This window comes from Copidosoma floridanum, unplaced genomic scaffold, assembly GCF_036245765.1.
Source record: "Copidosoma floridanum isolate Cflo_tuat_1 unplaced genomic scaffold, Cflo_Japanese_pri ptg000030l, whole genome shotgun sequence".
Taxonomy (NCBI): Eukaryota; Metazoa; Arthropoda; class Insecta; order Hymenoptera; family Encyrtidae; genus Copidosoma; species Copidosoma floridanum.
The window spans coordinates 906,145-932,657 of NW_028321907.1; the positions used below are offsets into that span (position 1 = coordinate 906,145).

General features: G+C 44.7%; 2 protein-coding genes across 2 annotated transcripts in view; one reads left to right on the plus strand and one right to left on the minus strand.

The window, feature by feature from the left end:
* LOC106641589 (uncharacterized) overlaps positions 1–26,513 on the plus strand; it is a 59,785-nt gene that overhangs the window by 25,417 nt on the left and 7,855 nt on the right. The gene's annotated exons all lie outside the window — the stretch shown is intronic.
* Positions 20,779–22,244, minus strand: LOC149373407 (uncharacterized). Its single transcript, XM_089596775.1, has 4 exons — positions 22,080–22,244; positions 21,709–21,967; positions 21,357–21,645; positions 20,779–21,285 (listed from the first exon to the last, which is right to left on the minus strand). Exons 1-4 carry the CDS (start codon positions 22,183–22,185, stop codon positions 21,085–21,087), a joined length of 855 nt encoding a protein of 284 aa, XP_089452901.1. The 5' UTR covers positions 22,186–22,244; the 3' UTR covers positions 20,779–21,084.

Consider the following 26,513-nt stretch of genomic DNA (forward strand, 5'->3'; position numbering starts at 1 on the left):
TAGAGGAGGAAGAAGCTCATTTTTGAGACACGAAGTGCACTGCACTGGAAAAATAATAATAATAAAAATAATAAAAATTACTGGAGCAGAATGGTTGCATGGTATTATTCCGTCGATTAGATATTTTTTGCTTTTGGCAACCTAATTTTTACCTGAACAGTAATTTATGTTACAGAAAGGGTAAAAACAAATGACGGAGTATTCCAGCACAGTAAGTTGTATAATTTTTTTTTCCTCCGACTGCGGGTATTATTTCCCTTCGTAGACTCGTGCATTTTTTCATTTACCCCGCGTTTACCAGTATACGGGTAATAAAAAGAGAACCACGAGAATGTCAGAGTCAACAGGAAACTTGCCTTCACACAATAATCGAAAAAACTAGAGGTGCACCAGAGCGGCAACAGCAATTCCCTAATTTTTCTCTTTGAACGTTATTTTCCGCTCCCTTGCAGGGGTAAAAAAACCAACTGCAACCGGCCGCCGTTGTTTGATACTCAAGTGCGTTCGTCCACTTTGTGTTTGGTTGTTTTTCCTTTTTACACGAAACAAAGTTTCCATTAGTCGATTGAAACGAAAAACTCGAAAGCTTTTTGCTGGAAAAAACACGAGATGCTGCAATATCGGACGACATGTACCTCGAAAATTGCCATATTTTAATAGAGCCCGTTTTTTCAATCTCGAGGCGGAAAAAATTCCCCTCCCGTTGGATGTCGCTTTGAGCTCCTCTTTTGAAGGAATCAAAGGGCCGTGATTATTAGTTCTCATTTGCATCTTTTGCGCTGATGATTCACGGCTCATTTGAAGCGACGGCTCATTAAAGGGATATGAAAAAAAAAAAGTGGCGACCTGAAAGAAGAGCGAGAAAGAGGCGCATACAGCGTTGCAAGGAAAAAGAGGGCGTGGTCTTTTTTTTTTTTTTTTTTTCATTCTCTTTGCTTTATTTTTGTTTTTTCATCGGATCCTCTTGCACTTTGTTTCACACTCGTATCACTCGAATCCCATCTCAACGGAGGGCACAAAAACTTTTCGACGGCACTTTCTGGCACTCGAGCCCGGACTAGATAAAATTTCCCTCAAACTTTATCGCGATCGCACTTGTATGCGCGACGACGATCGATCACTCCCAAAGCGAAAGGAGGACCAAATTTTTTTTTTCATTTTTTCTTCATTTCCAAGTAAACGATAAAACGGGGCATTTCGGAAAACCGTGGCCAAGAGTCCCCGCAGCCATAGAACAACTAAGCGTACCCCGGCGCGGAGCTAGAAAAGCGCCTATGCAGGCGAGCGTAGAGTACCTAGGAAGCCGGACGGCGCGAAACTCGGTGGTGGGGGGCACTGCAGCGCTTCTTAAAGCCTTGGCATTTTTTTTCGAAAACCCCAGTTTTCCCTCCCCACCGCGGCTCCCCCTCCCATTCTTCGTTCAACACCGCCGTGCATTGCCCCCTCCGCTGGCGCTTTTCTACGTCCTCTACCCCCCCCCTGCCTATATTTTCTTCCCACTGCACGCAGTGCATTGGCTGATGGCTCTCTCGCCCGCCTCGCCTCTCTCGTTCCCTTTTATAGTCTATCTTTTCTTTTTGCTCCTCCGATACGCATCCAGTCCTACGCTGGGACTCATCCTCGAGAGGAACATAGCCCCTCCCATAATTCGAAATTTCTAGCCGGGAATGTCATTAATTGACATCCCTGTCGTCACGATATATACCTTCATCAGTCAGGTAGAGTGGGCTCATGGGGGGGAGTGTTTTTAGACGGCTGCTAAAATTAGTGGCGGAGAGTAATCGTATATACTCGCGCAGCGCGACCCCGATAAATATACATATACGTGTGACGATGTGGAAATGCGATTTCGCGGGATCCGATGATGGAGCTCTCGTAGTATATATGTATAGCGCGTTCGATGCACACACGTACAAACTATTGGCAATTGGAGCGATGCAAAGAGTCGTGTGCGCAATACTTACGGAGAGCAACAGCGGGAGGAGAAGCCAAACGCGCATTCAAAGAGATGAGAGTATGGGGATCAGCGCGATCGGAGGGAAAAAAAAATGGGGGAGCTCACGGGGGGGTATATCGTGGGTATAAAATACAGCGGAAAGGGCATACACACGTTCGACTCAACGGCGCGGTGCAACTAGCATATAAATATAGAGTAGGTGGCGAGAGAGCAGTGCAGTATATATACATGTATTTATATTGTACGAGCGAAAGGGACCAAAGCCTGCGTGGCCTCTCCTCGCGTATATGGGCTCGGCTGGCAGCGTATCGGCCGTCCTCTCGTTGGCGCTTTCGCATTGCTAGATTCAATTCATGCCAAGGCTGACTGGGTGCGTTGCCCTCGGCCGTCCTCTCCGCTCTATACTGCAGTTCCCTCCCTCGTTTTCGTTGCCTTTGCCTTTCGCCTCTCCCATAATATATACCTACGCTCCCTGTCTTCCTTCTCCTCTCTCTCTCTCTCTCTTCGCCGATCTTGTGCTCTTCTTTAAGGCTCCGCTATACACTTATGGCCATCCACGCGGGGACGCGATAAATCCATCATTTGACCAATTTTCTCCCCCGGTTTCTTTCCTTTTCCACCCCCTCGCGACTTCCACCAAACTTTCACGGCTTTCTCAACTTTTCTTCCTTTTTTTCCACGCTCCCACGTGCGCGCTCGCTTGTCCTCTCGCTTTTGAAACTTTGGGGAAATATAATTTACTTTTCCCTCTACATGTGTACCTATGTCCATATTGTTAAACAACCCTCGCGTACATAGCGAGGGCTTTAATTATTTCCTCTTCCGTAGGAAAAATGTGTACGAGAGCGTCAAAGAAGCCTTAAACTTTTCGAGAGAGCCGCGGCCCCGCTTTTGCCTCCTTGCCTAAAACTCTCTGTATACATATATGTACATGCTGCAGCTCCGATCGAGAGCCCCGCGTTGCACACTGCAAACACACACACACACACACACAGGCGCAACTTATACACACGGTACTTTTTTGCGCCTCTCTCTTTTCTCTCGACTATGCTCCTCCCACCATCTTCCTCGGGCAGTTGCAGCCGGCCGGCCAAGTAACATTAACGACGAGGCTCGCACTGTACCTATATACACAAGTACAAACTCTTTATGAGCTGCAATTGCGCCTTAGAGTGCAGTATTACGTGTATATATATATATATATGTAGATACCAGGGGAGGGAGCACGCACAGCGTGTGTGCCCGATTCCAGGGTCGGCTCCGGTGCAGAAGAACCGTCCCGAATTCGCGGATCGCGTTTCTCTCCCGGCAGCAGCGTCTCTCGCCCAACTGGAATTCTCGAAAGAAATAACGCGTCCGGACGCTGCTCGGTACCTCGTATATACATATATATGGACGCGCGTCCCGTTACACAGCCAGCCCTAATCAACGGCAATGCCCGAGAGGGAGAAGAAAAAGATATTGCAATATGCACCTATATACACCGAGAGTTTCTTTTCAGCTGCTGCCTGATTATTTATGGCCCTGCGTTTTCGTTCGGGCATCGGCTCGAGGCGCAAACGACGCGATATATTTCACCGAGCCTCGTTACGTCTATACACGAAAATCAAATCCTTCTCAACGACGTTCAATGGTTTTCACCCCACCTTCATCCTCTTTCTGGCTTTATTTTCCTCGCTGCGAAGCATCCATCCATGGGCATAATACGTATACGTACACCGAGCCAATCGCTCGAGAAATCTCGATGACCTGGTATAATTATTATGTACATCCTCGATGCGCCTATCCGCGCGTGATGCCCCTGTACTTTTCTTTTTTTATACGCTCTTTTTTTTTTTTTTTTCTTTCTTTCTTCTTTCTTCATCGACGCTTCTCATGCGCTCGATTTTATCGTCTATTATTGCACCGCGTGGGAAAAGTAGTGCGTATATATGGTGATTGTGATTTCAAATGGGCTCTGGCTAAAAACTCGACAGACCCGTACTCGATCGGACCGTCTGACCAAACTGGGAACCGATCTACTACTCGAGTCGGGCCAATCATATATTTAGAACATTGATAAAAGACGTGTATACCCGTGAGCTGTTTTTTTTTCTTTCTTTCTTTCAATGTACATTTCACGTCGCGAGCGCGACAAAATATTATCGACGCGGCGGTGCTTAAGTAAGACGGATCGCCGACGAATGCAAATCGAACGGCGTGCCAGCCTCCGGTGGCTGGAGGAGATTATATATATATATCAAAGTTCCATTATTTTTATGGCGCGCCGGGGCTTTCCCGGCAGTACACACCCCCCGATCGATGGACTCGAGCTCCCGCTATCCGTGTCTCGCGTTTCGCCGGCTAAGTACGCGATACCTTGTGTACACCGTAAAAGCGCCAACTGCGAGCCATTAACCATCACTTTTTGCCACACTCCATGTAAATGTGACGCTCGGCAGGTTTGTTTTGAGATCTACGCTGATTGTGTTCTTCATTCTTTGTCGAAACAATGAAATGTAAATTCGCGCGTGCGTATAATATATTATTACACTCACCTCTGGTCTTACATCACTGGCAAATGATGTTGTTTGCCTCACCTGAAACATAAAAAAAGAGTATGACCGATTAACGGAGAATCACGGCGGTGAAATGTAAAATTCATGCGGGACAGCGAGAAGGAAGTATAAATTTCCAAATCAACAAACAACGGGTGGGGTATACGTATCGCGCAACACCTACGAACCTATGGGTATACAACTCGTGTGCTCGCACGTGAACCTCATTAATTTGGCTCGAGATGATATTATCGTCGCGCGACAGCAGGTACATATATGTGTTGGCAGTGATTGAAAAAAGTATGGGGTTGTTGGCGTGTAGGATGATTGATAAGACGCAGGGATCGATCGGAAAACACCGGATCCCTCTCTGCCCCCTTTTCCGGCAAAATGGCACTTTTGCGAAAAAACTTTGATCGTCAAGTAGGAGGACAACGGATGAAGGAGACTCTGCTGAACTTTTAAACTACGTGTCCAACTGTACGGGACCCGGAATCTCAGCTTGAGCTGTTTGTATATACTATATACCTACAGCGGTGCTGAAAATTTGTCGGGAAAAATGGCACAGCCCATCCATGGACCCGGCTTGGCTTTATGCTTCTTCTTCTTCGTGCATCCACCCGCTGATTTGTAGATCCTCCGATATCAGGTGTGCGCCTGCACGTGTGCTGTCGAGTCTCGGGAAAAAGATGTACTTTAGATTTTTTTATCGACAGTGAAAAGCTGACCCGACGGACGTCGATCGATGGACGGCTCGCCGTGAATTTTCGCACAATTTACGGCACACGCGTCGCCCTTTCCACGGGAAATTTGATCTCGAGATGGATGTGTCTGGCGTGATTTTCACTCCCTCCGGGGTATACGTTACATCACGCGTAGCGCCCGTACACGGCCTGTTGTACACACGGGCACACGTGTATTTGGGCCACAATGTCGACCCCCCGACTTTGCTGATCTCAGCAAAATTTTTCCATACCCCCTCTCAGCATATACATATTATATATATATATATGTGTGTCTCTGGGCGCTTGTACGGGCCGAAGAAATATTTAGTCAGAGTAGTTTTGTATGTACTTTGCCGTTGCTGCATTGGAAAAAGCATTCACCAGAAAAAGGAGGGGAAATAAGGGGGAAAAAAGAGTTTGTTTTCGCGTACATAATAATAATAAAAACATCGGAGCATCTGTTTGTATAAAAGAGGAGCTATGTAAATGTACACCCAACTCCGGAGCGCGTGTGCGTACACACTCGCGAGTGAAAAGCCGAGAGCGTAATTATTGAATAAACGTGCCCGGCAAATGGAACATTTCTTTTTTTTTTTTTTTTTTTTTTTACTTCTTTTTCAAGCGCTGCTCACGTTTTATTAAAGGGGGACGTTTTATATTTCGCGAGCGAGCGCGACAGCGTGAAAATTGGACTCGACACGTGTTTCGTTTAAACGCGCGTTGCGTCATTCGTGAAATTACACACGATGAATATGCTATTAGGAGAAACTAGAGCTTTATATGCTCTACGGTAAAAAAAAAAAAAAAAAAGTATACACACTTATATGCTTCGATTGCGAATAAATCGACGCGCGGAAGGGGAGCTGATGAAATAAAAACTCGTTTCTCCAAGGTGATATTATTTTACTCGATACACCGGCTTGTTTACTTAGTTGAATTCTTATTGTTTGCACTGTGTAAGATAGAGTAATTAGTTTTGTCGTCGCAATGATAAAACCGAGCGGAGGAGGAGAAAGAAAAAAATGCGAAAGTTGCGTCTTATCGCTATTGACCTAATTGCAGAGTACGAGAGGCTCTATATTTATCCGAAGCAACGAGATAAATCGAACAATTTCCATACGCGAATGTGCACCCCTTCTCTCTCTCTCCGGCATTTAATAACACGGGCGTCGAATGGACGAAAAAATCAAGTTATTGGTATCTCCACTAAATTATTGCACTCGATCGACGCTCTGAATGTTCTAGTTCATCGGAGCAACTTACGTAACTTGATTAAACTGCTGTTAACATCGGTCACAACCATTGAGTCGCTGTTTGAAAAAAAAAAAAAAAAAAAACAAACGCAGATTAACCGAGTTATGCATATATACAGAGTGGCAAACTCGCCGTGAATTTTCAGCGAAATGCAAGCAAAAATGAGATGTACGCTTGCGAGAACTAGCGAAAAAAAAAAAAAAAAGTAACATTCCCACGCGCGAAACGCGTGTGTATATATACATACATAGTCTTAAATAAGCGAAAAGAGAACGAGGTGTAAATAAAGCTCGCTCGCATCTAGCGGGTCGCGTTTGTATGTGTGTGGCTACGTACGCGTGGACGTACACAATAGAGGCGCGCATAAAGCCAGCCCCGGGTCGCACATCTCGTGCAAGCGCTTTCTCGGCAAAGTCGGAGCTCGAGTGAGCACACGGTACGGCGCATTAATATTTCTCGCCGGTCCCAGCCAAATGGCAAAGAGTATCAGCTATATATATGTACCCCATCACCTAAGTGTATAATATATGCAGCCTGCCGTGCGAGAGTATCCCGAAGCAGGCCGTCCAAAGCACTGCGCGCGGGCTGTCCCGAATATCATAGTGGCACACCGTGTGCCGGTGACACCCAGCCCCCTCGTCGCACACACGCGCGCTCTCATCGCCGATTGGCCAAACGAACGTGAATACGCTTCTCTCGGTTGACTATACACCCATGTGATATTGCACTATAAATTATTGGAGGGTATACCGATTTTGGTTGAAAGAGAAAAAAAAAGATATTTGCCGTAAACACACAAACGTAAACGTTTATATATGTATACATACGTGCATGTATCGATAAGTGATCTATCGAATGGGTATGAGGTGAAAAAAAAAAAAGTAGCAGCGTGAGAAAGGAGGAGAGGATGAGGAAGAAGTGGCGAGGAAGGAGCAAAAAAAAAAAGGAGGAGAGAGAGAGAGAGAGAGAGGCGAAGAAGAAGGAGGGAGGGAAGGAAGGAAAGGAAACGAAGAAGAAGAAGGGACCTTAGAGAGACCGGCTGAGCCATTGAACCGCAGGCATTTCGGGTTCGGTCAACGAACCCTCGGCGAAATTCCTTGTTTACCAAGGGGCGCGCGGCGCCAGGTAGTCGGTGCCAAACATTGGTCCATAGCCAAAACGCATCGGTCTCTCTCTTTTATTGTACACCCCCCTATATAGAGCACACCCATAAAGCATATATTAGCGTCCCATTGGTATATATACCTATACGTACAGGCGAAAATATTTTTCCACAGTGCGCCCCCGAAAATCATCGTACCATCCGCGATTGCCGAAAAATGAAGGAGAGAGAGACGCTCGAGCCTTTGGGAATTTTGAAGAAGAGCCGCGTAGATACTACAAGTTGCACTTACGTAAGAGGGGCATGAGCGCGTGCATGCGGGCAACAAGGCAATCGACTTGCAGGAGGAGCGCGCGAAGCTGGCTCCGCGAGATAAAAACCCAGCCGGAGAAATTGCACGCTCGACCGGCCTCGGACCAACACAAGCACGCCCGCGCGTGTGTGTGTGAAAGATGTACACACATTATATGGGTATAGGTACGTGCTTCGAGGTGATTTTCGAAGCGAATATAAGCGCTGTAGGTATAGGTATACATAGGTGCGCATTTATGGACCCATCTGTTGGCCGTTTGAGGAGCACACGGCAAGGAGGAGGAGGAGGAGGAGGTTCTCCTAAAAATCCGGTGGGCCGCGAGCGAGCGTTTCTCCCGTTTGCGGGGTGGCTGACCTCGGCCCGCGAGGTTCAATGTCCTTTCCCTGGCACCAACTAGCGCGTCGGGCCCACGGCCTTTTTCATCCCCTCCCTTTTTTTCGCTGCTTATATATGCCTGCATGCCCGCCTTGCCGCATCGGCGCTCAACCCGACGAGTTATGCCTACTCTCTGATGCCCCTTTTACGCTTTAATTACTTCCGAGCCGTTAATTACGAGTGACCGAGCCAAAGTATATAGGCATCGGTACATCGGAGCTGGTGCCGAGCTCTTCGTACCTTATACATATGCCACGTATACACACCTATCGACCTTTTTGTAAATCTTTACACCTCAATACACCAAAATTATGCCCTTTATCCGTCAAAGTTTATTTTTACCTGGGATCCTGTTGATTGTGGGTAAAGCCAATCATCTTATAACTCATGATCATTCCGATGAAATTTGTGACATTCAAAACACACAATTAATTATTCGAATTAAAATACAAATGGCCACAGCCATAGCTGCAGTATATACCTATAATCAGTATATATTCATCTGAAAAAAAAATTGTAAGCCCTTGTAAATAAAGTTACACGCAAAGTGAAGACAAAGAAAAAATATAAACCTCATCCAATGAAAGTGTCGTTTGCCCTGACTCCAATTGTAGATGACGGCTTATCGAGCAACAATACTGATGAGAGCTGTAGTGAAAAAAAAAAAAAAAACAAAAAACAAAGGGTCGATCATAGATAACAGGGTGAGGAAGGAAAGAAAAAACCATAAAATCCCGTGCAGGGCAATACCCCAAAGTGGAGAGCCTTGTTCCAATCCGGCCGGAGCTATCGTTGTCCATGGCCACTCGCGTTCATTTAAATTAAATTACCGGCCAGCAGCTCCGAAGTGACGTATATAGGGCGGGGAGTCCCGGGCCACGATTTCCCTGGAGCAATATTGACAGAGCTCTCTTATTTCTATTATCCCAGCGGGTGGGTATCTCCACGACCGACCGGGTCAATCTTCCAGGCCAAGCTCCGGCGTTAATCTCTGCGAGTCGAGTGGACCGCGGGGTCGGGCAGCTGATAAGATTATACCTGTATACACGCCGTGAAAAAAAAAAATACAGCCAACCTATGGGTTACGAGGGAGAGAGGATCGGGGACGTGAGTACAGTGTTATACTCGAGGGGAAACGTAAACTCACCCTGTGTATAATATATAGACTCTGCGAGAGCGCAAAGACTTGGCTATGCGCGAGATGAACGAATACATCCGAGAGCGTCAACCTCTGCGGGGCGAAGAGGGAGGGAATCCCATTCCGCGTCCAATCACGTTTCGCTTGCGTGTTTTCGCGGTACCCATTATTTGTGGGATTCTGCAAAAATTTGGGGAAGAGAAAAAAAAAAAAAAACCCCCGACGAATTTTGGGCCTCTCTCGCTGCTCTTGCAACTTTGTGGTGCACGCACGCAGGTTTTCGTTGGCTGTTTGCTCTCCATTTTTCTCCAGCACATGTACACATGTGAGTACCTGCCTATGTACGTGAATACATACACGAGAAAGAAGAGTCGCACGAAAAGATGGAACCCATGAAAAAAAAAAAAAAAAAAAAAAAAGAAAAAAAGAAAAAAATAAGGATCTCGTATTCTCGTCACAAAGGATGATGTCCTAAGCCGGCAGCAATCACGGAGTACACGCAGGTATAACGATCAGTATAAGCTGGAGCTACGAGATTTTTGGACGACGGCGCTGGCTCGGAATAGAGTAGACGCGGGGGGATCATGGGATCGCGAAATTGTGGCGAGTTGAAGGGACACACGATGGAGTTGAAAAATGACTGGAGGAAAGAACGGCGTACGCGAAATGTAAAGTGTCAAAGGTCCGAGGAGAGAGTGACGAGCACCATTCTGTCGGGGAGAGTGAAAAAACACGAGCATCAGAGAAAGAGCGATTGCAACATCATTCTCGGGGTGAGGGGGTTGGGAAAAGGGATGCAGAGCCGAGGTGTATATAATATATGAGAGTAAGCTATGGCGTGTATGTATATATAGGCAGGTAACTTTTAAAGAAACACGATTACTGGGCCTGTCATATATTATTTTATTGCACGCGTGCTCCTCGCTCACTCGTCCACTCCTCCTCGTCTCGTGTGTATGTGTTGTGCAATTGTTGAGCAAACCTGCAGCTCTGGCTGCTGTTTCTTCCCTCCTCCCCGTTACCCTCGTTTTTCATTTCTCTCCCTCTCGCTTATACATACACACAGAGACACAGATACATACACACACCATTCATGTAAGGTAGACACGTACGTAGGCACTGCACTGATGTATACGTATGCCTTTTCATCTTTTCTTTCGTTCCTCCTCCTCCTCCTCTTCTGTACGTGTGTCTGTCTACCTGCCTGTCTATCTGTCGGTCTGTCTTTCTTCCCGAATCGCACCAGCAACCAAAGCAGGGAACACGAGAGAAGGCGAAGAACTCCTTCTCACGCCAAAGGTACACCTATATTATATACTTGTTACACGCTTGCAAGGATCAACAGGAGGTAAGAAGCTGTATCTGCTGCAAAAGTGCCGGAGCGTCACGCGAGAGGGTCCGAGCTTAAATTGCAGTCGTGCAGTGCCCCTCTCCTCGCTCTCTTGTATGTGTCCTCGTACTTTTTTCTCTTTCTTTTGCGCGATGCTATTAGTGCACGCACATCGCGTGCATAATTCAGGTATTACCGAAGCGGGGCATTTTGGTATAATAATAATAATATGCGCACTGTTGCTTTTGTCTCCCAGAGCCGTGCTCGCTCTTGAGCCTCCGATACCTATATTTCTGCTTCTCTTGCACTGTATAGTTGATGGCATCGTTTTGCGATTTACGGCTGATCCAGCTCCGAAATTTTCGATCCGACGCCTCCTCGTTATTTATAATCCACTTCTATCAGGTACGCCAATGGATATTATCATTCCTCGTTGTGGAAGCAAATCGCTTCAACGGCACACCACACGATATCTATAGAGTTATAAATACACGTAGGAGTGAAAAAAAAAAAAAAAAAAATAGAATGTATAACGACACGAGGGACACGTGTAGGTGCGCGAGCAGGGGGAGGGAGTATCTGCTGTGCGCTCGACGCGAATCTAGGGCACGCTATATCTATCGCTATACCCGAGCGCAGGAAATTTAGGTTTCTAGAGCGAGCATTAGTCAAAAGTCAGGATAAAAAAAAAAACAGCTGCAGCAACAATGCAGATCCATGTATTTTATCTGTGTCTCTGCGGCGATAGTTGTTACGGGGGGCTCCCGATGATGGGTGGTGGTGCTCTTGTATTTCGCGAGGAGGAAAAAACGCCGATGAAAACAATGAGCGGCGAGTGTGTTACATTGCGGCGAGTTTTGGCTATTGCTCTCGAGGGACGCGAGCGGGTTCGACAACCTCTCGGTCGCGCAAACCGGCTGGCCAACAACCGAACGGCATATACTTACCACCTATACAACAGAAAAAAGAAAGAATCCAAAACTCTTTTCGTTGGCTCGCGCTGCTGAAAATAATCTCTCGGAGCGTGAGTGCGTATACGTACACTCGTTTGCCCGATTTCTAAAGATCACACGAAAAGTTCAGCGAACCTCGAGACGCCGAGCTTTTTTTTTTTTTCTTACTTCACTCGACGCTTACGTTTCTATTCGATGCGTATAGACACTCGATTAAAAAACGCCACGCTAATCAGTCGTATAGCAAAGAGAGAGGGGGGGGGCGCAAGAATTCGAGGGCCGAGATGACAGGGGGAGGGCAAAAGGGTTAATTAGCGCTGGGGGCAAGTTTACGAGTCCGACGCACCGAGAGTGCAGCTGGCGCTTAATTCGAATGGCCCATTTACGTCGGCCCGTCGGCTGCCACTCGCGACATGATTTACCCGCCCACCCGGCAATCCGCTGATATACGTATAATATGTGTTTCACCCCCCCCCCCAATATCTACATACAGATAGAGGTTTTCGCGAGTGGAGAAAGTTTCGGGAAAAACAGCCGGGAATTTAGGAGGGAGCACTCGTGTGTACCACATATATATATATATATGTTTTATCTGCATTGCCATTCAAATTAATTAATCAATTGGCGGGGATGCGTGGGACGTAGCTCGTGAAATTGCCTACCAACAATTGCACATCCCTTTCTCAACTCGGAGCCGTGTCAGCTCTTTTCACCGCGTGACGGACGGCGAGTGCTTACACACGGTAGAGCATTTTGTTGGGATTTTGAAATTTATTTGAAGGCAATATTGCTCTTTTATCGTCATTACCCATCAACAGTGAAATTATTAAAAATTAATAAATATATATGGACAGGAAAAAGAAAAAGAAAGGGTTTCCTAGTGTTATGCCGAGACAATCAGTCGACCGCAAGCCTCGGCGAGTATACACACATAACGAGGGAGTAATTGAGCGAGTCGGCGTCGCGTGAATAAAACAATCGCTCCACCCGTGGTTGCAGCGACAGGCAATCGGAGGCCCAAACGTAAATTATGCATCATATGTGTGTAGGAAGGCACACACACACACACATACCCAAGGGGGCGAAGCTGCAAGCGGTGCCCGGCGTGTCTGCATGTTTCAGGAGATTAGAGCTGATTTTCGTCGGAGATACACGTATACGTAAGCGTTCGCGAATCGCTCGGGCTCCTGTTAAAATTTCACATATATATCCCGCTCTCCGCGTTCGTCGACCCCGATCTAACTCTCCCTCTCCCCGCGGGCGGCCTCGATTCACGAGATGGCGACCCGAGGAGCCCGCGAGTCCACCAAAAATCCAAAAAATGCAAGCTAGATTACGAAAAATAAATCGAGATCCCTTCCCATACTAGCGCCAACTTCTTGTACCAACGTAGAGTCGTCGCGGGGAGAAAGTTGTCGGCTGTTTTACCTAATAACTTTTAGTTTCACTCGGCCCCGGGTATTATTCGCTTTCGTTAGACCGACGTAACAACTGGTCGGGGAGAGGAGGCGTTAGATAATCCGAAGAAACGGCAAACAGCCTTGACCGCGAATCCCACGGCTGGCGTCCTATACGCTCTGTTAGAAGCTCGAGAGCGAGAGAAGGAGGGGTGTACCGTTAACCCGCTATACGTCCGTCTGTCCGGGTCTGGCGCGCTATCGCCGTGCCCATCGCAGAAAATCTCGCGTGTACATATACTTATGATGTACCAGTACACGAATGATACTTGTATGTCGAGGCACTTTTCGAGTGTAATTTCTATCATTGTTGCCCGGGATTTGTAAATTCATGAACATAGGTATACCATCTGTCCAGCCCAACTGTTGTACAATTTAACTCTTTGGAGCAAGTACAACACAATATTATATGGTGGCTGTGGGAGTTGAGTAAAATTAGAGGCTTGACGTCTAGTCAGCTGCACAAACGTCACTTGCGCCTATCAATAGAATCAAGGCAGGCAATTTTAGCTAGAGCTTCGGCGCTCGCGTGGTAACCTTGACTGCTACTGATTTCCGCAAATAACCATCAGCAGTACTATACATAACATATACGATCCTAATGTAACGGGCGGATGAGCGCAAAGGGTGGGAGGGGCGAGTGCGTGCATACATAGGTTTACTTACCCAGTAAAAGCTAGAAGCGATGGGTGACAAAGAGCTGTACCGTTGGCTCATCCCTTCTATCCGCTCTTCCCTTTGATTTGTCCAACGGCGTGGCTTAACTTTGCACTTGTTTTTTCTCTATACTCGGCAAAGACGGCATTTAATCTAGTTTACAGCTCAGCTTGTTGCGCTTCGGACTTTCGAGCTTTTATTCCGTCGCGGTGCTTTACCGATCGAATTGAGAATCGAGCCATAAAAAAATTTGAAGCTTTTCTGGTAGAGAACTTTTGTATAGGATTGCCAATGAGTTTTCATCTTCACTCTTTACGATCATGAGCTACGAAATACAAGCAGAGTTGAAATCATTTCAGCCGCAGTCTAATTTTTAATTTAAAAAATCAAATTTCGATTTTTTGCGCCGTTACTTGAAAAAAAAAAAAAGCCTGAACGAAAAAAGTAAGCCGTCACAGTAGTTTTTTGGTACAGCGTGTTATGGAAAATACGTGAGGTGAGGTCCACTTTTCTTTGTTACGCGTGTCAAGTAACACTTTTGTATAGCGGCGCTACGAGGGACTTGGGTAATATTTGTACAGTTGCCTTTCGCGAAAATCTCATTTAAAAACTCATTAGGCTAGAAATGTGGGAACCTGTACGACGCGTAGCGAGTAATTACGTTGACGACCACTTCGGGACTTTCTACGCTTTTTTACCTACAATCACGTACTTACTTATTCCCTAACCAATTTCTTAAAACTTTCAAAGGCGAAACTTTGCCACCCCCCCCCCCCCCCGCAAATCACAAAACTACAAAAGTAAGTATCATCGAGGGCAATCGAGTCGATCGAGCGTATCGGCTCTTAATTTATCTGTTCAAGCTACCGAGTGCACCTTATTGCGTTTATGAGTTTTCGAGAAAAAAAATCATCAAGCTCGTAAGTAACACCTGTCTAACTCCCTTCCTCGACCGAGACGTCAACGTAAGACGTTCGTATAAAATGTATACGTACACCATGGCGTCAGTCGCCTCATTTGCGCAACTCTTGATGATATGCTCTCTCGAGGAAGGTCTACCTGCACGTAACACGGCAGCTTTAATTTAAGCAAGAGAGAGAGAGAGCACGCTTTAGCACGATAACCCTTCGTTTTCCCTCTCTGCCTCTCTTTTCTCGCATTTCGCGCAAAAGCACGGGGGGAACGGAAACGCTTTCAAAGTACATAATGTGCGCCACTCGTTCTGGAGGATCCTTCAGCCCGAAACTCGACTTTTCCCCCCTCTCCAGCACACCTGTACCGAGCTCTCTCTCTCTCTCTCTCTGTTCTTCTCTTTGTTCATTCTTCCATTTTTCCCTTGGCCCTCTTTTCTCTTCGTTATTCCGATGCTTTGCATTTCTAAGCGCGTGGAAACCCGCGCGGAACAATACGTCGCCGTTTATCCCGATGGCTTTTTTTTTTTTTTTTTTTCCCTTGAAAGAACATAGAACCGATAAAACGCCGATGTTTTCCTTCAAACGTATACTCGTATGATTCAAGGTAAAAAAAAAAAAAAAAAAAAAAAACTCCTGGCTTGCAGACAACTCGAACGCGCGGCTATATACTTCCTAGGCTGGCTCGCGATAGTTGTACTTTTTGCCGCCAGCTATACCCAACGCCGCCAATTGGCATAAATACAGCTATATATAACAACACACAAGCAATACGTGGCGTCGGAGAGAGAGAGAGAGAGGGACGGTTGGTGTACGGGCGCGAGTGAAAAATAGAACAAAATCGCGGCGGTGGGAGGGGGAGGCCGGCCGGAGAGTCGCGCTCGCAAAGAGGAAGTCCTTGAGCCGGCAGGGGCCTTGGCAATGAAAGCCGCGGCTAGAGCGGGCCTAGCGCGGCCGCGAACGCTCGCGGAAATCCTCCGCTCGTCCTCGAGCGCGGCCGATGAATCCGGTCAAGTTCAGCCGCTTCGAGGTCTCCAACTCCTATACCCGTTGGCTTCTACGCTATTATTCCGCTGGCGAGGCCACTGTGCTATATGTTATAACTATACGCGCGGTGGCATTGAGCGCTCGGAAAATCAAGCGCCAGTCGTATGTGTATACCTTTATATGTATCTACGTCTATACGGATGAGCTATACCGCGCTCTGTTGGATATAATATACTTTGCTCGTGGTACATTTACACGCATCGTTCGCTCCATGAAAACCAAGTTTATCATTTTGAGCAGAGCACCTCGTGATACGGTTGGTGGGGGACGTGCTATGTAGAGCAACCAAAAAATCCACGACGGAGTAGATTTTCATCAGCGAGTGGTCGCGATTCGTTGAAACTCGCCAGTGTCCTTCTATAGAGTCGGGCTTCATTTGGAAGTGTTTCACCTCTGCAGCGTGTGCTAGACCAGTCTACACACGTTCCTCGTCTCGGTCCTCTTTGTGGCACAAGTATAATTCATACATACAGCACGTTATAAGCTAAGCGAGCATAAAAGCGCTCCTCTATATCAGGGAACGTCGTCGGCGTCGTGCCCACTTGTATTCAGCCGAGCGGTCTATACATATATACATGGTAGGAGCTAGGAGTTCGGGCCGGGAATGGCAATTGGTTTAATTATGCCCGGGCGTATACGTGCCAGGCGTACGTATACGGACCGGGGGCCCCCCCCTCCTCTATAATGTCGCCCTTTTGGACCGAGACGATTTCTGCAGGGTGGGTGCCTTTTGTGAGAAAAGTTGAAATTTCTATAAGACGAAACGTAATTTACGAGTCTTCGGTTGTTGGCTTTGTGAAAAACAATTTTTTTTTCCTTCTTTTACTTACTTGCAATTTCATTTCGAAATTTTTTACTTTTCGTTAATAAATTAGACATCGATGACAAATTGTACCGGGAGAATAATGATTCTACAGTTTTCTGAAGTCGTTAACTGAATTATCATTTTTCTTGAAAAAGACTAAATACATTATCCATACACTCACAAAAGGGAAAATGTAAGAAAAAAAAAAAAAAATTCGTTTTCGAACGTCCGTTACAGGAAACTTTCAACTTTATCCTTGAGGGTTCAATTTTTGTTTTTTTTGTTCACTCAAGTCCAAAGCGACGATTAAATTATATTATATTCTCTCCAACAGGTCTAACACTGCTCAGATGCCAATCTAGGGAATTTTTTTTGTCACGTCTAGACGATGTTGAGTAACACCGGACGGCGGTTAAATGAGATGACGTAACGAACGAGAAGCAAATTAGAAATCAAAAGCCGGAGAAGGTCATTTACATTCAGGTGGCAGGAGTCTCTCGACCGTAATAATACCCATTGCTTCAAACAGAGAGACTTGACCGTCTGTCACCTCTAACGGTTCTAAGCCGTTCAAGGCCTCCTCGGCGAGCTAGACGAGTGCTAGCTGGAGTGGCTCGTGTCTCGCTGTGACTATGTATTTTTTTTTTTTTTTTTTCTAGACAAAGGAATAGAGATCGGCCGTGCTGATTTTTCGAAACAGCCTTGCGAAACCAATTCCATGGTAAATACTTATACGACACGGCTTTGCAAACGAGTCCCCAGAGCGTCGGGAACACATTATACATATAATACGCGCTATGATGAATAGTCGAAAAATTGTTGCGCAAATAATTCACCAGCATCGCTGGCTTAATAGAGAGCATTAATTCGCCGTTTCTATTAGGGACACCCGAGAGAGAGTAATTTACAGCTCGAGTGTAATTTTTCACCCCGAGAACTGCAGGTGTCAAACTTCACGACGATTACTCATTGTTTCGCTCCCAAAAATTTAATGAGATTTTCCGGGAAATATGCCGTTTATTTGTCATGCATATATAAACTTCGGTGGCGAAAATTCCGAGAGCTCCCCGAGACGCCACATATTTGAATATTTGGATACGAGTGTGTATTTCGTATATAGTTGGCGTTCGCGGTGCTTAGTTCCCGCGCCTATCCCCTTTTGGAATACAATTCATTTAATCGCACTGTAAATTATTCATGAGCGCGATGAAATTATTGCACGCGGTTTGCGTCTTGTGTAGCAATTAATTTTGTTCAACCCAATGCGCGAGGACGACCGAGTAATTTTTTTTTTTTTATAATCAAAATTCCATCCAAAGGCAAAAAAGAATGGTTAAAACGCTTTTTGCGTCCTTGTCGCTTTTTCTTTCTTTTGTTCGTTGTTGGTGCAAAAGCGACAATTGAAGCTAAAAGGAAGCAACGAGAGCCAATTCGAATGGTATAGAGCGCCGATCACCACCTCGAAATAGAACCGACGACGTTCTTCTCGGAAAAAACTCGGGGCCGATCTAACGAAGAAGACGGCGTATAGTTTCTCGCGCTTGACTCGAAAAAAAAAAATAAACAAAAAAAAAAAAAAAAAAAAAAAAGAGCCAAAGTCAAATCGCGCAGCGTCGCCGACTGATACCCAATAGCATTCCAAACAAGTCCCTACGTGGCGCGTATATATTACGTATTTACGCACACTGGGCGCAAATTGCGCGCCACATCGCAATCGGTACGGACTTCCGCCACGACTAACCTTGAACTAGCGGGCGGTGTGGTACACTTGTTATAGCGCGACGACGACAATAATGGCGCACACGGAGATAAAGATACGCGAACGATTTGTCACGCCGACGACGCTTTATTTCTCGCCTCGCCTGTTTGTACGTTGTATGCTACGTTCAATGGGTATACTTGACTCGATTGCTGCTGTCCAGGGCCGGCTTGTTTCCGTTTTCCAACTATTTTTCTCTTTAGGTGTAAAGATCGATGGATTTCAAGTTAATGGATCTGTTTGAAAGTCTTTCGTTTTACCTCCAATTTGACGACAAACGAGCGACCCTGTCATCACAAAGTATCTCGGTATCGAAAAAATTTTTTTTTCCTAAGTCTCGTTTGACACTTTTGACACCTTGACAAGTCTCGGAGGTCTCAACATTTTTTTCGAGATGAGACGAGAGGGTCTCGATGAAAAAATGTCAACTATATATATGTATCTCACAGGCCGGTTATACAAAGCTGCAATAAAGCACAAAGTGAGAGATCAGCAGAGTGCTCTCTTGGAGAATATAAAAAAAAAAAAAAAAACTGGGGAAGGGTTCACTGACAAAAATGAAATTACCCCGGAGCGTGTGCTTTTTGCGCGAGCTAATAGCGCTGTCTTCGCTGCTACGCGAGCGCAGGGGAGGGAAGCATTAATCATACGAACAAAGTCGAGCCTCTTCCCTCCTGGCCCGTGAAATTCACGGGGTATGGCTTTTGTTCCTCCGCATGGCCGGGCTAATTCTCCAGCGCCAGCTGCAGCTACCAAACTACCTATATAACTTTCGACTCGCTTTTGCGAGCTTTGCACTCTTGAACTTATTCGTTTGTACGGGCTTACTCCTCGACGAGGGAATCAAAGTTCAGGATTCATGTGTCGCAGGTGCATTCGGCGAACCGTAGTTATGGCTGGACACATTTTTACACCCACAAATGGTCCTTTAAATGATAAATTTTAAGCATAATCAGTAGACGGAGCTTCGGTGGGAAATAACGTAAATGCATCACTATATAATATACGTGTATGTAAGTGTCAGTTGGAAGAGGGCGAATCACGATAATTTTATATTGTATACGCGCTTAAATATAAAAGTCACAGGAAGTAGAGCAGACGCAATTTAGATTAGAAAAAAATCCCAAAACTGATAATAGGAGAGAGCGAGAGAGAGGGGAGGGGGGGGGAGCAAACTTGATTGTTGTTTCAACTTCCGACGTCCAAATGAAATATTTACATTCCTTCCATATCGTCTCGGCTACTTTGCTTACGCCCCACCATCGCAAACTTTGGTCACGTGGTTTCGGTGACGCGCGCATTTACCCATATTATATGTTTAGTTTATTCTTTTTTTTGTGCATCCCGATGAATTATATTTCCCAATGGCTCGATAGAAACAGCTAAATTGGTACAGAGTGAGAAAAGCACAAAAACGCTTTCGATTGGCGTTTGGATAAATCGACAGGGGAAAGCGCATCGCGAAAGATAGCGCAATGCGGACTCTGCCGCTATATAGGTGCATAATCCTAAAACGGGTATAGCCCAAGCTGGTGATGTTTGTACACCGGTATCGTGCAGGTGTGTATATATGTATATGTACCCAGTCCCGACACACCGCAGTGGTCGTCCTGCGGGCAAATGTCAGCGGCTCCCTATCAGCTGTGCGCGCGAGAACCTCTGCACTCGGTGATATCTAACATCTCGGCAGCTGCTGAGTGGGGTCTTTTTTTTTTTTTTTTTGCCCCGATGCTGCGCCACACTGTGGTATCAATCGCACGCGCGAGAAGAAAGAAAAAACGAGCGTACTTTTCCGCGATGCAAACTTTATTTCTTCTAAAACTTGGCGTTCGTGCTTTTATCGGGGAATAAAAAGTAATATAGTCACGAATTGCGAGAGTACAAAGAGAACAATTAACAACACCAATAACCCTGTGGAGTTGGCAAGTAGAGAGTTCATCGCGGAATAAATGAAAAAGATATAGGCTCGGGGGGGAAAAAAAAAAAACAGCTAAGCCTCTATCGAACTATATATTGTATACATGTGGCAGAGGAGCTCGCGAGCGCGTCATCGTCCGTCGCCTCTTCTTATCTCTTTCTGTGGAGCTCGAGTGCATCATCAGCAACGACCGACCGCTTCAAGTGGCAACGTCCGAGGTCTATGAACCTCGCTCGAGACGACTTGCATTAGATTCAAGGCCAAATTAGAGGCGCGCGTGGAACGCGATGGGAACGCCATTTACCAGCCACAGTAGCCTCAGCTTTCGTTCATTTTACATTTTTTTTTTCCATACGCATCTGGTGTTACCTGGACTTGTAATACATCTCCACTGTAAATATTACTTTTCTTTTGCTCTCGCAAGTTTGCACATAATAACAGTATTGATTTGGAGTAAATAATGCACAAAACCAATGAATGAAAAGCTAAAAAACACGCAGAAGAGCAATATTGGTAATAAAAAAGAGATAAACAGCAAAGTAAAGTACTACTGTCATTTAAACATATAATTTTCAGCAGCAAATTAGTGAGTATACACTGAAACGAGTGCACCGTGCCTAAGCTGAAAGTATTGATCCAATCGAAAGTTGTAAAAAATTCAAGCTCAAGCTTAAAAATGTGCAATGAAATTAAAAACTTTTCAAGCTTCAACTTACCGTGACTTTCGACCTGATAAATATTTTAAGCTTCAGCAGAGCTCAAACAAAAGTCTGCCCAAGGATTTTAATTTATTTTTTGAAAAAGATTTTTGAATCCGGTTCATTAAATATCCGTAGTACATACTGGTTATCGTGCAAAGCACAATACAACAATCGTAACCAAGATCAGGGCGAAGTTGTTGCCTGTTATTTCGAAAGCACTACTCTTCTCTTCTATCCAGTCCACGTGCTCCGAGATCCGAGTGACCATAAGATTGTTTGTGGTGACTAACCCAACTATTACGAAGCCAGAGCTGCTGCTGTCGAACAAAAAGTCTTGCCAACTGATCTGAGGAGCGCGAAAAATCGTCAGCAAAATTTAAACTTTGGCGCAAACCAATGGCTATTTTTAATACTCACCCATTCCAAGTCATGTCGGTCGGCGACATCGATGCAAAAATGTGACTGCTGCAGTACCCCGGGTATTTTTCTGCTCTTCCTGCGTATCTTACAAGTCTCTTCGTTTATTACGTGAACCATGAAATATCTCAACTTCATCGCCGATACAATATAATCGTAACCGTAGAAAGTGGCCTTCAAGTAACGTCCTGTGTCCAAACTACTACGTTGCTCGGGTAGACTCACGAGCTTGAAAGTGCCATTGATTTTTCCTTCAAATTTTGCAAGAGCCACGTCGTAATTGGGATCACTGAAAATACATTTGTGAATTTCTAGGTACATATTAATGTCTTAACGAAAATGAATGTATTACTTCTCTATGAACTTCTCGTGAATTATGGTTTCGTTGATGGGGATTCCGTACATACTGGGTAATTTCAACTGATGGCCAAGAAAAGCTTTGGGGTTAAATCCTTTGGTCAATATCAAACAACTGGCCGTTGTTAGAAAACAGTTTTCCTTGATAAGTACAGCTTGGCAACCTCCGCTTACTCGATGGTCAATGTATTTCGCAATAAATCCATGAAACGGAGACGGATGTGGTTCAGCCCACTCGTTACTAGCACTGGCAACTTAACCAAAGTACAGAAAAATTGTGATTACTTTTATACGCAAAGAGACTCTTCAGAATTTATTACGATTTCGAAGGTGTATTTGTAACAATTATTACTTAAAGGGTTATACCTTGAATCAACAGAATCACAGCCAGAGTTTGAACAACAGCCATTTTGAAGAAGAAACCTGGTACAAATGTCTTTTTCGATATAGCTTTCACGTATTCGTGTAACATAAATGTGTTAGAAAACGGTGTCAGTCATTAAGGCCCTATCAGACTTTCCCATCGGTCATTACTGCTTCACCGCTCGTTTTGATGCAACCTCTGCCGTTATCTTCATTTATACGTGTTTTGAAAATTCAAAACATTTTTAAGTATATACTCGGAAACCTTATCAAACAAACTAGTCAAACAAATATTGTGATAAACTGAAATACTTGTTTCTTTTACGTTTGTCCTTTTTCAAAATTTTATGCATTGCTTTTGCTCGAAAAAAATTTTCAAGTACTATTTTTATAAGCGTGAATAATAATAATGCATTATGTTTTTGGAGAAAAATTACAACGCAAAGTATTTGAGAGTATATCCACGCCAAAGTCTCCATACGCATTTAAATCTACCGAGAGTTAGCTACTTGAAATTTATATAACACATTTGTACAACTGAGCTCGGCCAAGAATAAGTAGACTAGAGACAGAAAAAACAGGGTAATGGCAGAGTGCACGACAAAGATAAAATGTAACAATGCCGTGCGAGATGTGTGATGCACTGTTTTCTGTTACGCGTACAAACCTTTTGTCAAAACTCGTCTCATAAAATTGAGAGCTTGTTTTATAAAATTGTTGTACTTTTAAATTTTTCAAAAGCTTTTATCATAAACTTGTCACCATTAACAATAAATCTCCAAGGCTAGTTGGTAAAACTCATCTGGCTCTAGTTGGTGCATACTACTTTCCATTTAAAACATTTGCAAAAATGTTTAATTCGTATTTTCATAGTTTCATTGTTCAGTGTTTTAAAATAAGGGAGAAAACTCGATTTTAGAAAATTATCAAACATCAATTAGCATTTTGATTCAGCTTATTGTGACTGACAATTTTAATCAATAACTAAATGGCATTAATAATATTGCATGACAAGTAGTCAAAACGACGCCAACATATCTATGTCTAATCTATCCCGACATATTCACCAAACCTAACAATATTTTTTAAATTTTGCAAAAAAAAGGCTGAAGGTATTCGAAAAAAAATACCGCAAGATTTTTGAACTTTGTTGGTTGTAAGAGGAATTTTTATTATTCTATAATTTTTAAAACAGTTTCGGTGGATTAAATAAGTCGCCAAACTACCGTCAAGTGGGGCCCCTTTTCTCTACATAAAATTTCTTGAAATATGTATACGTATAGTTTCCTGCTACTTCGAATCGATCCTCATTTGCAAAAAGTTGTACCACCAGCATCACCACCACCAAGTAAAGTTCGGATGTGTCCAAGACACACGTCGAAAGAGTTTCGTTTTATAACATCGTGTTTTGACCTACTTCTTGCATACACTCCCGTAGCTGCTGGGATCAGTGCTTTGCAATTTACTCTCTCGCTCCTTCCCTCCTCCCTGACGTCCCTATACCGCTCTTTTTCGCTCTCTCTCGTTCGAAACCGGTTCCCGTTGTGGTATTTGCAAGGATCGACTTTGCACGAGCAAACTAAGCATTTTTCTGCGCACAGGCAAAATAAATTTGACAGCGTAACTTATACCTCTCTCTCTCTTTTTTTTTTTTTTTTTTTTTTTTTTTTTTTAATTTACATGTTTGAGTAACAAAGGATATATCGAAGATAAAATAATACATAATGCTCTTGTAATGAAGTAAAAAATAATTAATGGAGTACTCAAGTTTCGTACAAAAAAAATCCCAAAGTCGTACAAAAACGATGGACAAAAGATGTATTTATTTGCAAAAAGTATACATATACTTATTTTTCAGAGCGCAACAACATATTTCTATAACACTGCTATTCAATATGTACCTACAAATGTACAAAAAAAAAAAAAAAAAAAAAAGGGGGGAAAAAGTCAGTTGGAGGTAGCAAGATATACATAACACCTTGACCACTTTGTTAGCCCGTTCTCGGAGGATGGGGGACGCGCATAATCTATAGAATTTCGTGCGAATCTCTCTATCTCCGGTCGGGCCTTTTCGCATAATTGCGAAATTCAAATGGAAGCCTTGAAAGAGAGCCTCGCTCACAATACACGTATAGGAAATAAGAGCCAAAGAAACTACGCGCCTTAGGCTACGGAGCCGAGGATACCGTATACATACGTACACGCACACACACAACATTACGTACATCAAACGAAAATTATGCCAAAGGTGAAAGGCTCGAAACAAGATATTCTCGTGTAAATATATAATGCCGGATGCGCGAGCGCTGGGCACGGGTACGGATACTATCTTTATTAAAAAAAAAAAAAATGTTAAAATAATATAAAATTCGCAAAAGCTATGAGAAATCGCCAGTTGTCTTGCTAAGCAATGGCAAAATGTGGACGCGGAGGATTAGCGATACTCATCGGAGAAGGAGAATCAAAGGAAAAAAAAAAAATAATATTAATAATAATAATGCGCAAAAAACGAAGAAGAAGATGGCCCACACCATTCGAAGGATGAGTCGGGTCCTCCTCGCATGTGTATATAGAAAGGCGCGATTATGCGGTGGTCTAACGGAAAAGGAGCGGCGAAACAGACCACGAGTGCAACGCCCCCAGATGTATCGGGGTCAGTAGCCTTTGTGGAAAAAAAAAAACGATAATAATAATAAAAATAAAGATCCCTCGTCACGAGAGAGAGAGAGAGAGAGAGAGGAGCATTTTGTTCATCAAAACTTGATAGGAGGGCGGAGTCGTAGACAAAAGTTGGCTCCCGAGCGTGTAAGCAAACTTTGAGCTCCAACGCATTAAACGAGTTATTTTGTGTTTGCATTAACCTTCGAGAACTCGATTGAGAATCCATTGCTTTTTTTGCTCAATGGAACCGTACCTATACACTATATAAAACACCACACGATCCAGCCTTCGAGAGATCACATTTTGCAAAAAAAAAAAAAAAAAAAGAGGATCCGCACACGACGATATAAGTTAAGCGCGCGGGTCCCGATATTACGACACAAAACGCACACGTGCCGGTGCCCCCATAGCTCTTAGTTATACCAGGTGACGGCACCAGAACTCGGGCCACTTTTTTTCAACCGCACAGCCTTCGTCTAGCGAGCGTATATAACATTACGTCACTGTTACGTATGCGAGGACGCAACGCGGCTCTAATCTATTCTAATGTATTCGAGAAGATAGCCCGGGGAGGATGTCTCTCGGTATATAATACCCGTGCGCGTGTGTGAGCTGGCATACGCCACTGCATAATTAAACAGGTACTCCGGGCACCGCGTCTGGCTCGCGTCTAGCCTCCGTCTAATATTGCGTTAGACTTTTTATTATGGTCTTACCGGTGTTTCATAATCGGCGGGTCCCCGATCACGCTGCTCCTCCGTCCAAACTTACGCAACTTTGGAGATTTTTTTTTTTTATCTGCCATTCGAAAAAAGTTGCGACTCCACTCGAGAGGGGGTGGATTTTCAGGCCCTCTGTGCATACCATTACATATTGAGAGAGGAGAGCGGGTTACCCGTTTGTCACGGAGTGTATAGGTGTGTATTGGCTGCAGGCGAAACAGAAGGCAATTAGGCGGGCGAGCAAGTTTGCCGCGCACACACGCCGCGCAATAAACGAGCGGCCAATTTCCGTCAGCCTCTTTTGCTCGCGAAATTTCGATCCCCCTCGGCTGACGCGGTCGCGGTTAACGACCCGCTATAGGACACACGTGATATATACACGCAGTCGCACCCGTTGCCGATTTACCGCTCCTCATCTGCACCCGGATCATCGCAATGACTTTTGGACATTTATCTGCTGCCACTCCGCGAAAGAGGGAAGAAACTTTGCTCTCCCCCTCTCTGCACTTCGTAGTTATGCTTTAATATCGCAATAGCACACCCTTTGCTGCAATCGTGCGCATATACGATGTCATATCGATCGGTTGTACTTTTTTTGCAGTTTCACTCGAAGGGTCCTCTGTTTTCCAAAAATACTCCGCTTTAGAAAGTATACACGCGAGGCCGAAGTAATATGGGATCTCCAACATGTATCGGTATATTATGTCCGTGTGGCGCGCTCGTAAGTATATGTAACATGTATATATATAATCTAACAAGTTGTCCGTCTGAGCTCCTCCAGACGGTCAACGGCCTCGTTTCTTCTAGGACTCGCGCACCAGCGGTGGCGGCCAAGCACGCGTTGCGTCACTTCACAAAGCGCCGATTAGAATCCAGAGGCACGTCATACTCCCAGGCCGTACCTCATTGTATACGTGTATTGTAACAAACGGGAAAGGCGTGCGGTCCCTCTGATTGGGTGCTGGTGAACGTGCGCATTGTCCTCGCTGTACCCAGTTTATGTTCTCTTGTAGACGAGGATCACCCAGACACCGCAGTTAATTGCAAGCGAGAA